This window comes from Benincasa hispida, chromosome 5, assembly GCF_027475165.1.
Source record: "Benincasa hispida cultivar pf3 chromosome 5, pf3_genome.v1.1, whole genome shotgun sequence".
NCBI classification, from domain to species: domain Eukaryota; kingdom Viridiplantae; phylum Streptophyta; class Magnoliopsida; order Cucurbitales; family Cucurbitaceae; genus Benincasa; species Benincasa hispida.
Genome location: NC_143482.1, coordinates 24,872,570 through 24,889,816, shown reverse-complemented (window position 1 = coordinate 24,889,816; position 17,247 = coordinate 24,872,570). Strand labels below are relative to the sequence as shown.

Sequence of the window (17,247 nt, the reverse complement as noted above, 5' to 3'; positions counted from 1 at the left end):
TCGATGAAAATGTAATAGATAGGGTTATTTCATTCCGATTTTTGTAAATGCTCATCCCGCTCCATTAATCCTTTAAATTACATGCAATGTATGTTTTTTCATATGGTATGCATATATAGTAAATCCCACCTTAGGTAATGCAATGATCATGCATCATCTCTTTATTGTAATTGTTAATTAATTTAGAGAAGCATGATTTAATTATGTAAGAGCATGTTCATGCATCATATAATATAAGAGTTATATTTATGCATGCATAAAAAGCATTAGCATGCATCATCTTTATATTATAATTGTTATAGTATCACGGTAAATGATAGCATGTTTGCTTGGTTATTACGGGTTATATAAAAGTTATATATAGTAATGACCGGAAATTGCATAAAGCATGACACATAGGTTACTTTATAATTGTTATAAACACCTCATTGTGCGTAATGGTTTTTTAGTTGTTTCTTTTTAAAAGTTAAAGAGAAATTAGAACTAAAAGAAATAAGAAAAACATGCATGCTTACTTAGGTTTAATTCATGTTTTAAAATGTTTAAAACTTGGATCACACATAGACCTAAGATCACGATTCTAATATGATTAGCAACCCTAAGGCTTTAATCTTTTAATCAATTTCATAGGATTAAATTGGCTAATAAAAGATTAAAGTGTAGCAAATCTATCTATAAGGAACCTTTTGTCTAAGGCAGGTTCTGTCTAGGCTGGGGTATTTAAGTTGACGGAAACGTAACACCCCTACCTAGGAACTTACCTGAAAAAGTGAATTAGATAGATTTGATGCATGCATGCAAGTTAAGGAAAGTCCATTAAAGTGTTTAAATGTGACTACTTGAACTTGTTCATATTTCATAGGCAAACGTTGTTTATGAGCAGAGTTTAAAAAGATGACTTAGACTAAAATCAGTAGCTGGATTGTCTAAGTTAATGAACCCACAGGTAGAACATTCAGTGGGAGGTATGGCATAAGATGCTTCAGTTAAACCTTTCATGTTTCTCCTAATTAGTCCACACCATGAGATCTACCCTCGGCCTCGCGACACCTTTGGCGTGTCCCCTTATAACAGATGGTGTTTGAGTAGGTCAATATCAAGGGGGATGGAGAGAGTGTTCATAGTAAATGGAGGCGGGAAGTGCGACAACATATCCCTTGGTCTCCCTCGTTAGGTTGAATAAAGTTACTACGCATCGTCTCGAGGCACCCTAGGAGGGTCCCCCTAAAGGAGGCAATTTTGCGCGTTTCTTTATTTGATCTCTTGTCCTAATCTGCTTGTTCCCTATGGTGGGCTCATTAGGGCGGGACTCTGACACCGAAAGTGGGGGTCACACTTATGCGGAATGGTTAAAGGTTAACAGTTCTTGAAAAATGGTGGCCGTTAGATTCAATTCCAAGAGTTGGTTCTGCCTAATGGTTGAGAATGTCTCATCCCAGCGAAGGGGCAACTGATCACTCCACCAGTGACGTTTGTCCTGCCTCACTGGGCATCATTGCAAAATAGAGGTTTATAACTTAGAGTACTTGAAACCGTTTTGCAAAACTGATTGGTTTAAAAGTGGTTTAGCAAAATCTAATAAAGTTTTTTCGTATTTTCCGCAACAACTTGTTCAAAATGGCAATAGCCATGTTGGCTTTGTTGAGCGCCGAAAAACTAACTAGCGATAATTTCGCAACATGGAAACACATGATCACGACGATCCTAATCATCGAGGATCTCATGTTCGCTCTCACAGAGGTCTGTCCTCCTATTTCAGCTCCAAATGCCACTCAAAATGTTCGAGAGACATACGAGCGATGGACAATGGCCAATGACAAGGTTCGAGAGACATTGACATGTCTTTCTAAAGTTTTGGCCAAAAAACATGAGCGTATGGTCTCAGCGCGTGAGATCATGGAGACCCTGCAGGGATGTTTGGACAACCATCTGAACAGCTTTTGCATGGGGCTCCTAAATACATATTCAACTCCAAAATGAAAGAAGGCACCTCTGTTCGTGAACATGTGCTTAACATGATGGTCCACTTTAATGTGGCAGAGTTGAATGGGTCTACCATCGATAAGGACAGTCAGGTTAGCACAATCCTGCATTCATTGTCAGAGAGTTTCATGCACTTTGTTAGCAATGCGATTCTTAATAAAGTGAAATATAACCTTACAACTCTCCTCAACGACCTACCAATCTTTACTTAAAAGTAAGGAGAGGAAGAAGGGTGAGGCAAAATTTGCTTCATCTTCGACCTCATGAACGAAATCTGCACCTTCTACTTCTAACTCTGGAAAGGGAAAGAAGAAGAAGGGTGGTAAGGGAAAATGGAAGACGCCTGCTAACCCACCGCCTGTCGCCACAAGGAGGCGTCCACCGGTTGAAAAGGGAAAGTGTTTCCACTGCAACCAGGATGTACTGGAAAAGGAACTGTCCTCGGTATCTGAAAGAGAAGAAAGCAACCAAGGCTAAGGCCAAGGCCGATAAAGGTAAATGTGATTTACTTGTCCTTGAAACTTGTTTAGTGGAGAATGATCATTCTACCTAAATAATTTATTTGGGCACCACTAACCATGTTTGTTTTTCTTTTCAGGGGACTAAATCTTGGCGACAGCTAGAGGCTGGTGAGATGACGATGCGAGTAGGCACCGGGCACGTCGTCTCAGCTGTGGCAGTGGGAGGGCTCTAGTTAGCTTTACAGAATAGGTTTCTTGTTTTGATTTGATGTATATATTGTTCCCGAACTAAAAAGGAACCTTATTTCTGTAAAGTGTTTATTGCAATGTAAATATACTGTCTCTTTTAATGTGGATAAAGGGTTTATTCATAAAGATGGTGTTTTAATTTGTACTGCAAATCTAGAATCGAATTTATATGTGCTAAGGCCATTAGCCATTAATCCCTCCATAATACTGAATTGTTTAGAACTGTCGTAACTACAACAAAATGTCGACGAATTTCTCCAAAAGAAAATGCCCAACTTTGGCATCTACATTTAGGGCACATATCAATAGAATTGAGAGATTGGTGAAGAATGGACTTCAAAGTGAGTTAGAAGAAAATTCTTTATCAGTGTGCGAGTCTTGCCTTGAGGGTAAGATGACTAAACGACCTTTGACTGAAAAAGATTATAGAGCCACAGAGCCTCTTGAGTTAGTATATTCTGACCTTTGTGGTCCTATAAATGTGCAAGCCCGAGGTGGCTATGAGTATTTTATCAATTTTACTGATGATTACTCCAAGTACGGGTATGTTTATCTTATGCAATGGAAGTCTGAATCTTTTGAAAGGTTCAAAGAGTTCAAGACTGAAGTTGAAAACGCATTAGATAGACGGATTAAAACACTTCAATTGGATCGAGGTGGAGAGTTTTTGGACTCAGCATTCCATGACCCACTCACGTGCTCTCGCCGTATGAGCGTGATGGCCGCATACCACTGTATCCTACTTCCTGGATGCATGCAATATGAATCCATAATGTGCATACGCTGTGTGATAGCAAACGAAGCTTATCTGTAAGTTCCCCATTCTTGCTTATGCATTCCAATCCGCTCTCTCAAATCTTAGATTTGGATTTTAGACTATTCTCTCATGTCTAAATGATGAATGAAGCGCTCATAAGACAAGGAAACCGCATAAACTTTGCTGACATAACATTATTCCTATCTCTAGAGAAAAATAACTTACATTGCTTAATGCGACCGACAACTTACCCTCTCGAGCAGTTAGTTGTTGCTGACTTTACTTATAGACAAGTGTTGCATCCGCCTATAGACAGGCGTAGCTACAGCTTCACACTAAACAAATAAGGTTTACTCACACACTCACAAAACGCACACCTCTCGGTGGTTTGCTACATGCTTCATATCCCTAATCCACTTGACTAAGTGTGCGATACTATAGCAATCTCACTAAGTGATGCAATGAAAGTTAAGGATGCAAAGTAAAGAAAGATGGAGATGGAATCGAAGGAAACACAAAAATGCATTAAATAAATCATGTATTAATTCCTTAATCACAAAATGTCATACAATACAATATAAGAAAAGGGATGAAAATGAAATGACCAGCGGGACACAATGACCTACTTCCAGCGGATGTGTGTCAAGGCTACCGGTGGTGCCATGGATGGGTGGTAGAGCTGACTCTCTCGAGATCTAGCTTCGATCGAAGGCTCCGGTAGTCTCTCGGAATGGAAGAGGGAGATGAAGAAATCTCAAGCTTTCTTCTACGCATTTGTCTATATCACAGGGAAAAACCCTGGATAAGTTGAAATTCTTCTCATCGGATTCTTTATATAGAGCTTGGATCGCCGACAGCATTAATGGACTGCTCTTATTTTGACATTCGCGGTGCGTTAGTCCTTTCTGAATCTCTGCTGCTAACGGTGTGGTAGGTGAAATGTCAACATCAGCTTTTGATTTTCCCAAGATTTATGTTGATGCGTTCATTCCACCAACCTTGCGTTGATCCCTCTATTATGCGTTATTGTGTAGTCATAATCTTGCAGTGACCATATTCGCTTAATACCGCAACTTCGACTCGATGATTGCAATCGCTTGACGAGCACAACTCCATGCGCTGATCCAAGTGCTTCGCCTTCGTTTTGGCTTGCACCCACATTGTCATGCGGACATCCAACTACGAGCAGGACGCTCTTTCTCAGACTAGACTCATACCTACTTGGCAGCGGAGTTACGGTCATTTGTTTATGCATTGATCCTGGCAACTTACTTTCGTTTTGGCTTGCCCCCACGTGTCATGCAGACATCCAACTACAGGTAAGTGCCCTTCACAACTTAACTCTTATCAACATGGGTTTCCCCATTGCGTTGGCAGTGGAGTTGTTATTCTCAAAATTTTCCTCTCTTTTTTTTTCATAGAGCTAAAAATAGCAAAGTCGAAAATAAATACCTCACCTCCAAATTTTTAAAAGAAGTCATGTGATGTTCTTAGGAATTTTGGTAAAGGGTCAGTTTGAAAAAAAGCTAGCAGACCACTAACTTTTAGAAATATTTCACGAGGTGATTGTCCTAAAAATAAGTTGACTCTAGTATATAAAAAAAAAATATGCATGTGATTCATCATTGAAATCATAAATGGAAAAGAGAAATCATGCGACGCCTTACTAAATTTATGAATGTTAAATGATTACGGTAATCAAAGAGGATGCGGTGATAAAACTTTCAAAATTAAAATGCAATGCGATAGTGCAGAATTTGTAATAGAGTGAAGGAAAAATACAACCCCCAAATTTGCATTGTCGCCCGTATTGTTTGTTGATGTCTCTTTCTTTGCGGCGATCTTCCTTTGGATTGTGGTGGCAAAATAAAGTAGTTACATCTTCATGCAGCTCCTCTGCAATCGTGTACCTTGATCGTTTGCAAAGAAAACATTGAGAGGGTCAAATGATAATGGCCAACGAGCGATGGACAATGGCCAACGAGAAGGCCCCAGCCTACATCTTGGCAAATCTTTATGAAGTTTTGGCCAAGAAACATGAGCATCTGGTTTCAGCACGTGAGATCATGGAGTCCCTGCGAGGATATTTGGACAACCGTCTGAACCACTTTTGCATGAGGCTCTAAAATACATATTCAACTCCAAAATGGAAGAAGGCACCTCTGTTCGTGACCATGTGCTTAACATGATGGCCCACTTTAATGTGGCAGAGTTGAATGGGTCTACCATCGATAAGAGCAGTCAAGTTAACATAATCCTGCATTCATTGCCCGAGAGCTTCCTGCACTTTGTTAGCAATGTGATTCTTAAGAAAGGGAAATATAACCTCACAACTCTCCTCATCGAGTTGCAGACCTACCAATCGGAAAGGAAGAAGGGTGAGGCAAATGTTGCTTCATCCTCGAGGACATTCCATAGAGGTTCAACCTCAGGAACGAAGTCTACACCTTCTACTTCTAACTCTACAAAGGGGAAGAAGAAGAAGGGTGGTAAGGGAAAAAGGAAGATGCCTGCTAACCCACCGTCTGTCACCCCAAGGAGGCGTCCACCGGTTGAAAAGGGAAAGTGTTTCCACTACAGCCAGGATGTACTGCAAGATGAACTATCCTCGATATCTGAAAGAGAAGAATAACTTATCCATATACGACAATGAGAGTGAGAAAGAGAGAGCAAAAAGGAGGGAGGCAATAAACAAATTTCATAGTTCTGAAAAATACCTAAAGTTTTCAGCGAGGAGACAGGCATTTGTGTTGGAATCATCTCCACCAATTGACAAGGCTATCCAAATCAAGCTTCTTAGCAGTTTCTTCAGCTTGCTTAAACTGGAAATAGAACCGAACTGTCAATTAATGCCTTGACTACAACTAAGACGTCTCAAAATGAAAATTCTTGGAAGAAAGAGTTTCACCTGATCTGGAGTTTCAATCTGATCCCTCCCACTGCATATCATATTAAAACCACCCTGATAAAAGAAAAATGCATTTAAATCAAGAATTGCATTCAAATGGCAATCACTTCGCTTCAAGACTGCACATATTCACACTAACAATTCTAACAAGTGAAAGCTAGAAATCCCTTCAAGAAAATTAACCTGATTGCGATATGGGTAGATAAATTGTGCAGTCAGTTCTACATATTTACATTTCATGATCCCTGTAGGATCACTCTTGAAACCATACAACGTGCTTCCTTTTGCATGAACCTGTAGGTAATCTTCACCAAAATCATAGAAGTTGCTAATTATCCACAACTTGAACAGAAAAGCAAACATTTATTCTTGATTTATAAATGTGGACACAATTAGACCCTACCAAATAGTCCAGAAATCACATTATGCCCTCTCAGTGCTTGGCCACCAAACTAGACAACTCCGATCTTCAATTTCTTATGCACCTACACCGAAGTGGAATCACTTGGCACAAACATTATTGACGGTTGGCCGAAAACATCAGGAAACAGCTTTGTGATCTCATCTGCACACACATATAACACACAACTCAAACACTCCAAAACCTTAAGATGTAGCAACTGGCCTCAAACGCATTCAGTAAAACTCAAGCTCCAAACAAAAGCGAGATTTAAAATCATAAGCAAAACATAGTAAAAGAACAAACAAAACTAAATGCATGTCACTACTCTTCCTTCGAGACATCAATCAACTCAAAGCTAGGAGGACCATCGAGGATTTTGAAGGGGCTTTTGAGAACAGAGGGAAAAGGGAGAGGTTGATCGATACGGTGGGTTTGGGCTTCACTATACACAGTAGAAACACGGTCGATCTTCGACGGAGAAGATTCAATGACAAGGGAAACATCAGTATTAGCGATGAAAGGCGGAGACATTGGTAGGAGAGAAATGAAGATGAAAATTGGGAGATAGGTCGAAATGAAAGATTGAATCAATGAAAGAATTGGAAAATTGAGTGTTCGACAAGGTCAAGAAGATGAAGAAGGAATTGACTAGAATAAGAGGAAAGAGCTTGTGGATGAAATGGATAACACACTAAGAAGGGATTTCGGTTCTCCAAAAGCTCCATATGAGTCCCTGATGTGAGGATTTGGCCAGCAAGATACTAGAATTTTTGTGGCTAAAACTACGAGAGAGAGAGAGGGTTTCAATGAAAAGAAATTTTTCATTGAAAAAAAGAAAAGAGATATTTGGTCTCCAAGCGAATGTAACAATTTAGTCTACTTTAAAACACATTTGGTCTCCACGAAATTAATAAATTTGCATACAGATAAAGGCATCCACCAACATTTGATGAAAACCCAACCTTAGCAAAAAGAAAAGGCTTAAAACAAATCCCAACCAAAAACACCAAGAGACTAGTGGAAAAGGTGCAACCAAGATAAATGTTTAGAACTCGGCTATGCTCCACAAAACTTGCCACTTCAGACCTAAGACATATAGGAGGTTTTTCGCAAGACGTGGAAGGTATTAATAGTTCCCAAAGAACCAACCAAGAAAATAAATGAACTTTCTATGGGATTTTTAGTTTCCACCAAGAAGTGAGGAACGTAGGAATAGCAAAAAAATAAATAGGCACTTCACAAGAGGACTGAGGACCCAGATGGCTCAAAGAGAACTTTCATATAAACAAGAAAAGAATAAAAATGTACAAAATATTGAATGCAATATAACATGAAAATTGACTAATTATTAAACAAGAAATTGAACAAAAAAAAAATAACAAAATGAACCAATCACAAAGATTACGTCGTGTACTTACAGAAATGGTATTTCCATATATTTTGTCTATAACTGATTCAGGTGCAGGCTGCCTGAATCAATTATAGACAAATTATAAGATAAAGGTCATAATTTTCAACTAACATTTTGCAACAAAAAACATTATGCTTCATCAAAAGGTTGAACTTTTACCAATTCATTTAATTAAATATAAAGGGCAGTGCAAATTAATTTTTTTTAAAAAAATTACCTTAATACCCCAGTCGTATTCAGGTCCACCTAGATTGTGTGACTTGCACTCATTATAAATCCTCCGTTGGCCTATATAGAACCAAAAAATATTATGCTAAAAGGCAAAGGAGCATGAGTATAAAATACAAAAAGTTAAAGTGAATTTTTATCCCCACTTGACATATTTAATCAATTCCAATTCTGATTTGTCAGTTACTAACTCAGGACTTTAATTTGAGATTTTATTTTGGAGATGAAAATACCCACGAACTAAAATGTCATCTCCTTTTCTTTGTCCATGCCCTATAAAATCATAAATCACAATCCTAAACAATTAATCACTCAAAGAACCGATTAAAAGATAAATAAAATAAGTGAAAAAATAAAGATCAGCTAGTTTCAAGAAATCAAGGAACAGAAAAATCATAAGCTCAAGTGTGATATAATATTTGACAAAGACTAATTCAAATATTTTTTAAAACAATGATAAAATAAAGAGCTAGATTTTAAGATAGAAAAATATTCTAGGCAAGATTTAGAGTTAATATGTGACTAAATCACTCAAATTTAATAGCCTGAAGGTAAAAGACTACTACAACTTTTTCATACCTTTTAGTGTGTTCTTCTACTCCGTAACTTGAATTGGGGATAAAATGAAGTGATTCAACCTAGCAAAAAAGTACATGATTAACTAACCAAATACAACAGTCGTAACAATTTTTTATATTGTTTAAACTAACACCCACACTAATGATACACACACGTAACACTAATGACCAAGTTACTTAACTAATATTTCAATATTTTAGCTTTAATGACATGTAGCTATAAACTAAATAATAATACATGATGTATCAAATTTTAACAAAGGGCAAACAAAAAGAGAGAAAGAAATAAAAGAAAGGAGTATCAATGGAAATGAGATGAAGAAAACAGAAAAACAAAAAGATATTGAGATACAATCATATGAATGGAGAAAATTAAGCAAGAGATGGAGAAGATAGAAGAAGAAACAGAGAGAAAAAAAAAAGAAAGTAAAAGGAGAAAAAAGAAAAGGAGAAAGAAAGACGAAGAAAGAAATCAAGTGAAATACCATAAGATGGAGAGAGAAAGAACTAGCCCTTCGTTTCGCCAATAAAGAAGTCATCTTTGACGATTTCTCATTCCTTCTTTGTTTTTCTGATCTTACATGCACCTTGACTAGTCTTTATAGTATTGTGTTAGTAACTAGTAAGTTATTTGGATACTCAGAAAAAGAAAAAAAAAAAAAGAAAATGCCCAACTTTGGCATCTACGTTTAGGGCACATCAATCTCAATAAGATTGAGAGATTGGTGACGAATGGACTTCTAAGTGAGTTAGAAGAAAATTCTTTATCAGTGTGTGAGTCTTGCCTTGAGGGTAAGATGACTAAACGACCTTTTATTAGAAAATGTTATAGAGCCAAAGAGTATCTTGAGTTTGTACATTTTGACCTTCGTGGTCATATGAATGTGCAAGCCTGAGGTGACTATGAGTATTTTATCAGTTTTACTAATGATTACTCCAAGTACGGGTATATTTATCTTATGCAATGGAAGTCTGAATTCTTTGAAAGGTTCAAAGAGTCCAAGGCTGAAGTTGAAAACGCATTGGATAAACGGATTAAAACACTTCAATCGGGTTGAGGTGGAGAGTTTTTGGACTCAGCATTCCATGACTATTTGATAGAACGTGGAATTGTTTCCCAACTCTCAGCGTCGGGTATACCTCAGCAAAATGGTGTAGCGGAGAGGAGAAATAGGACCTTGTTGGACATGGTTCGCTCAATGATGAATTATGTTTCTTTATTGGACTCGTTTTGGGGTTTCGCAGTGGAGACTGTTGATGACGGGAAATTAGATGTCAATTACTCAACACCTAAAATCTGGTGAAACACGTAAGCGGGTCATGCGTTGGAATGAACTATGCATTAACGAATGTATGCAATGACCATGCGTTCCTGTCATAAGTTTTCTTACATTCACGCCAAGTATAATGCGAACGCAAGTTTCTCGAGTGATTCGATGTCGAACACAGGGACTTGTAGCTAGATGAATGCGATAATGTGCATGCGGCGGTTAAATAAAAGAATGATCGAGGGGTTGCTAAGCTAACACTACTTCTACTCCTAACTAATAGACAACGCAATGTGAATAGGAATGAGAGGTAAATACACGACAACTATTGACAGGAAGTAAATGGATGGAAAAATAGATAAAATGTGGAGATGTCTTCATTGCAACCCTTAAGAGTGATCGCAAGGGCAACCTTAGTCAACGCAAGCCATGTCATCATGCTACACACTTGAGCCTAACTCTAGGACGTATGCGATGTATCTGCGATAGTGCCGGGAAGCCTATGCCTGCCTAAACCTCCATAACCCGCTCACGTGCTCTCGCAGCATGAGCGTGATGGCCGCATACCGCCGTATCCTATTTCCTGGACGCATGCAATATCCTCTCCATAGGGTGCATACGCTGTGTGATAGCAAACAGAGCTTATCTCTACCCCCATTCTTGCTTATGCATTCCAATCCGCTCTCTCGAGTCTTAGATTTGGATTTTAGACTATTCTCTCAAGTATGTCTAAATGATGAATGAAGTGCTAATAAGACAAGGTAACCGCATAAACTTTGTTGACATAAGATTATTCCTATATCTAGTGAACAATAGCTTATATTGCTTAATACGATCGACCACTTACCCTCCGGACAGTTAGTTGTTATTGACTTTACTCATAGACAAGCGTTGCATCCGCCTATAGACAGTCGTAGCTACAACTTTACACTAAGAAAATAAGGTTTACTCACACACTCATGCAACGCACACCTCTCGGTGGTTTGCTCATGCTTTCATATCCCCAATCCACATGACTAAGTGTGTGATACTCTAGCAATCTCACTAAGTGATGCAATGAAAGTTAAGGATGCTAAGTAAAGAAAGATGGAGATGGAATCGAAGGAAACACAGAAATGCATTGAACAAATCATGTATTAATTTTTTAATCAAAAAATAAAAATGAAATGACTTACTTCCAGCGGACAGTCTCTTACCAGCCTCTTGAACCTCGCCCAGGCATCGTTGAGCGATTCGTCATTTTTTTGTTCAAAATTCGTTATTAATTCCTTCTCCTGGCATTCTCGGTTGGTGGGAAATATTTCTTCATGAACTTTTCGACGACTTGTTCCCACCAAGTTATCTCTCCCGGTTCGAGAGAATACGCCCATTTTCTATAAAGCTTCAGAGGTGGGCGTGCGGGTCCTCGCCACGCCTTCCACCGAACTGTCCTGCAGTCTTGATCATCTGCAGCATCACCGGTTTCATTTCGAATCGGCTTCCATCAAGGGCAGTGTAACAACCAAAATTTGTACACATACACTACAGGAAATTAAATGTCAAATGTTAAGCAGGACGAAATTTTATGTAGAAAGCAGGAAAAAAAATAAAATATATAATTAAGAATGAAAAATATATAAACTTAATAGGATAATCAGGTGGAAATTTAGAATTGGAAAAAAGATAAGAAATTTATTAATTATCCAAAAATAATGAATAAGGGGCAGAATCAGAAAGGATTAATTAGAAGTTGAACACTAGCTAATTCAGAAGATTTGGCAGTAGATAACTTTTTGTTTGGGCACTGCTCATTGGAAGAATTGGAGGTGAATTAATTGCCCATATACTCTTAAAATTTGAACGAGTTAAAAAGGGGAAGTGGAATCCACAAGCAGTGAAGGTAACCCATGCGTGAAAAACTAGTGAGATTAGAGAGAAAATTGGAGAGAGTGAGATTCTCAACGAGACCGTGGGAGAAAGAGGAATCAAGAGCGAGAGTGAGAGTCACGAGAGCCAAACTAGCGAGAAAGCTGGAGAGAGCGAGATTCTGAGAACAGAAAGAGCAAGATTTGGACAGAAGCGTGGATTATGCATTGAATTTGGCCACGATCTTATAAATTATACATGGAGAACCCTAAAATTGAATACAAACAAAGGTTGAAGACGTAAGGGCAAACGTTAGCCAAAATTAAACTTAAGTAGTTTTAAATAAGCCATTTGTAGGATGAGTTGTCACACAGAGAAGAGCTGGAAACGGCTATAAATAGGAGGCTTTATGCTAGAAGTTAAACTCATTCTCAAACAAAACTCAATAGTAAAAATCGTGCGAAAAGGGTGAAGTAATTCTGTTAGTTTGAAGAAGTAAACGCGAGGGAAGTGCTGCCCAAATTTCCTTCTGATTTAAGAGGGAAAGCTCTACTGATTAAACCATAAGGAATAATAAGGAATAACTAGGATCGCAGTCAAGGTAAGTAGTTATCTCACCCTCTTTTTAAGTGTTTCGTGGTAGTGTACCTTTAATATGTTGCATAATTATGTTATTGTTATGTTGCATAACATGTTTAAAATATGTTTATCGACAAGGGACCTCATGCATTTTGTTTGTTCATAAGATTAAATTTTAATTAGATAAAGGTTATGCTTCTAGGGCTAGCAGGGCGTGTATGGTTGCACCCCTCTAGACCCAATTCAATGTCAAGTTTATGCTAGGGACTAACAGGGTATGTATGGTTGCACCCCTCTAGTCCAATCTTATGTTTATGTTAATGGTTGATGTTGGATGCGACTCTGGCCCTACTGACTGCATAACCCGCTAATCATCAGATGGGTTAGTTTCCGCTTAAGTCCTCATCTTCCTATCAGGGCAGAGAAATTTAAGTTAGAAGCATAACCGACCAGCACATGTTATTATGTTTTCAGTCCTAAACATAGGTTTTCAGAACATGTTGCATGTGATTGTGCATTTGGTCACTACCCTATGTGAGAACTACTTATTGGGTATATTGTATACTCATCCTAGTTTTACAAACTTTATAGGTAAGGACACAGCATAGGTGGTAGAACTGGACGTCGCTCAAATGGCCAACCATCAAACTCACTATTATAGGCATATGCATTTTTGTATCATTACGCTAGTGTTTTGTGGATCCTGGTGTTTTGTAAAATAAACTTTTTATATAGTTTTCTACTTAATTAATAAAATCTTAGATATATTCTTTTGAAATTTTTACCAAAACTCATCTTATAATAGAAAAGTCTAAGTATGCATGTCGTAGCGATCGGAACATAATATATAAGGATCCAGTCGTTACAAGTAGACTTCATGATTCCTTGAGAGAAATCGTAGAGGTTTGGCGATGTATAGTCCCTTATGGGCCTATTACGATCGTTTTCCAGTAGGATTGGATTCGCCATGACGTTTTCATTTGGTGCTCTGTTTCCAGGCTGCTCCACCATATCGTCTTTATCTGATGGTGGTTGTTGGCAACTGTCTCTTAAACTTCTTTGGAACGTCCTCTCAATCTTCGTGTCGTAATTCGCTAGAGATTGAGAGCTACAAAGAAATCAGAAAAATTATCGTTAGCACATTAATTTGCCCAAGTCCACGACAACGGCGTCAAAAACTTGATGCATTATTTTATGTGATGAAAATGTGGAATGAAATGCGGTGATGGAAATTCGTTGAGCAACAAGTTTTCTCAGTGGAATCCAAGTATAAACTCCACTGAGTTTCCTGGTAAGTCCAGGGTCGAACTTAGGGACTTGGGAAAACGATATGCAGTGATAATTTCTCAGAAGACTTTGCGGTAACCAAATAAATCATAGTTGTTTAGGTTGTTGATTGCAGTAATAAAGTAAATCAATGCGGCAAATTTGAGAAAAGTTCGATTATGCGATAGATAAACTAAGTATGCGGAGGAACGGGTTGAGAAGGTCTTTTGCTAGCGTTTCCTTGGAATGCATCAAACTATGGGATCATGCTACCCTCATGCGATAGCAAATCATTTTCCAATGCAAATGCGGGCAGTGCTTCTATTTGTGTTGAATGCAACAATGTCCATAGAGCTTATTCCTAAGTCTTTACTCTTTTCCTATGCGATGATGCAAGATGCACACAAAGACAAGGTGATTGCACACAATCATATCCTATCTCTAGGATGTATACGATGCGTTAATAGCAAATAGTGTTTATTCCTAAGCTCCTATCTCTTGATTATGTTCTATAATATGACTCTCCCGAGCCTAAATTCTAACCTGACATTCCCAAGCCTAGATCCTGTTCTTAGACTGCCCTCCTGAGTATCTCTAATGGACGAATGAAGCATACATAATACAAGATAATCGCATAGAATGAAGATCCCCAATTATGCTAGCTCAATGCTTTTCAACCCATTCGACAGATTTAGCTACTCATGAGTAATAAATAGAGAATGAACAAATATAAAGAAGTAAATACCATTTCTATAGATAAGTTTAAGTACAAAATGATAATGGAAGATAAGGATAGAAAGCATGGTAGCAATCCCTTGCTTTCCAAGGCCTTTACACTGTCAACTCTATTCTGTTCAAAAGATATTCCTGCTTCCGCAGGAGCTGGCCCTCTCTCTGATCTTGAAGCTTCTGGCACTCTCCCAACTTTATCGGAATGATCTATTGATACAATCTCGCTTCTCTTGCTTCCGCCTTAAAATAAAACAAAAACAAAGAACAAAGCTATTCTAACTATGGAGAAAATTATCTAAGTATCTGAACTTGCTGAACCCCTTTTCTGAAGGTTGCCTTCGGTATTTATATAGCTTCGGGATGAAAGACGACTTCTCTTTTATGATTGCACAGATGGGATGGCTTTAATTCTCTGACTGATGCATCGAATATTTGTTATCGAAAAGCTGAGTGTAATTTGTTATCGTTAGGGGCTTGTCAACTTAATTCAGATTGGACCGTCATCAGTTTTCTATCCCATCGTGATTAATTATGCTTTTCACCCAGATGCACTCACCGAGTTGCACCAACTCTATGCGGCAATCCCTCTTTAGCAGATGTTTACGAGCACAAATCACTGCAAGGTCTTGCGATGACGCTGTTCTCACGTTGATTTCTTCTGATCGCTTTTTCCACCTTGCGTCAACACATATTCTGCATAAAAATACAAAAATTAACTATTTTTATGCGATGAACGCATGCGACCGCAATGTTATGAACTTAATGCTTTCTGGATGCAATCTAACATATTTTATCAATGCAAACCTTTCATTGTTTATTAACTTCGAACTGTAATAATGTGCATTTCTGCCTGTTATCACTAAGTGATGCAATGAAATCGAAGGAATCGAAGGAAATACAGAAATACAAAAATCGTAAATGCATTAAACACATCATGTATTAATACCTTAATCACAAAATGTCATACAATACATTATAAGAAAAAAGAAGAAAATGAAATGACCAGCTGGAAGCAATCGGATGTGTGTCAAGGCTGTCAGTGGTGTTGATAACGAGCAGAAATGCACGTTATTACAGTGCTAAGCTCTTAAACAATGTTGGCTTGCATTGATAAAATATGTTAAATTGCGTTCAAAAAGCATTAAATTCATAACATTACGGTTGCATGCGTTCATCGCATAGAAACAGTTAACTTTTGTGTTTTTATGCAGAATATGCATTGGCGCAAAACGAAAAGCGCGATCACAAGAAATCAACGAACTAACGCAACATTATCGCAAGGCTTTACAGTGATTTGTGTTCGCAAACATCTGCTCAAGAAGGATTGCTGCATAGAATCGGCACAACTTGGTGGGCGCATCTAGGTGAGAGGCATAATTAATCACGATGGGACAGAAAGCTGATGACAGTCGAATCCGAATTAAGTTGACAAGATGCTAACGATAACAAGTACACTCAGTTTTACGGTGACAAATATTCGACACATCAGTCAGAGAAGCCATCCTATCTATGCAATCATAAGAGAGAAACCACCCTTCACCCCGAAACTCTATAAATACCGAAGGCATCCTTCAGAAAAGAGGGAACACCTATTCACGAGTTTGGATACTTAGATAAATTTCTCCATAGTTTAGCCTTGTCCACAGTTTTCCTTTTTATTTTAAGGTCGAGCAAGAGAAGAGCCGAGATGTCGGAAGATCGCTCAGGGCAATTCAAGAGAGAACCCGAAGGCGTAGAAAGTAGAGAGCGGGCCGACTCTCGCAAGAGCAAGATTATCTTTTGAACACGAGTAGAAAAGAGCCTAGAAAGCAAGAGATTGCTACTAGACTCTTTATTCTCTTCTTGCATTGTTATTTTGTACTTCATCTTTATATTTATACAATGGAAGTTCTTATTCTACATATGTTCACTCTCTTAGCACGCATGAGTAGCTAAACTTGTTGAATGATTGAGAAGAACTAAACTAACATGACCTAGGACGTTCATTGCTTGCAATTATCTGTTTTATGTTGTGCTCGACATCCCTTTAGAGCTACTGGAGAGAGAGTCTAAAGAAAGAACCTAAGACTTGAAAGAACTGGGTTAGAATCCAGACTCGAGAGATCAAGATTAAAACTGCATAAACAAAAGATAGGAACTTAGAGATAAGCTCTGTTTGCCAACTTGCATCGCATGCATCCTAGAGATACGTATGATATATGTGGTCGCCTTATTTGTGTGTGTGTCATATTTTCATCGCATAAATAAGAATAGAGGCTTATGTGTAGATCCTATAAACTTATCGCATATATCGCATGCGTTCTAGAATTAAAACTCGTAGCATTCGCATCGAGAGATGGTTTACTATTGTATGTGTGTTGCATGATCACATAACATGAACGCATCATAAGAAGTGCTAGCCGAAACTCTTCTCAACCCGTTCACTGCATACTCATCGGGTCTTCCGTTTTATCAACTCTTTTCGAACTCCGCTGCAATTGTTTATTTTTATTACCACAAAGAACAACATTCCCAACAACTACTTGATTTATTTGGTTACCGCAAATTCTTCTAAGAAATTACCACCGCATATTTTTTCC

General features: G+C 38.1%; 1 protein-coding gene across 1 annotated transcript; it reads right to left on the bottom strand.

Moving 5' to 3' along the window:
- Positions 1–6,206: 6,206 nt before the first annotated feature.
- Positions 6,207–7,292, bottom strand: LOC150035994 (pyrophosphate--fructose 6-phosphate 1-phosphotransferase subunit beta-like). Its single transcript, XM_090313538.1, has 4 exons — positions 7,087–7,292; positions 6,542–6,686; positions 6,359–6,412; positions 6,207–6,272 (listed from the first exon to the last, which is right to left on the bottom strand). Exons 1-4 carry the CDS (start codon positions 7,290–7,292, stop codon positions 6,207–6,209), a joined length of 471 nt encoding a protein of 156 aa, XP_090169664.1.
- Positions 7,293–17,247: the final 9,955 nt, after the last annotated feature.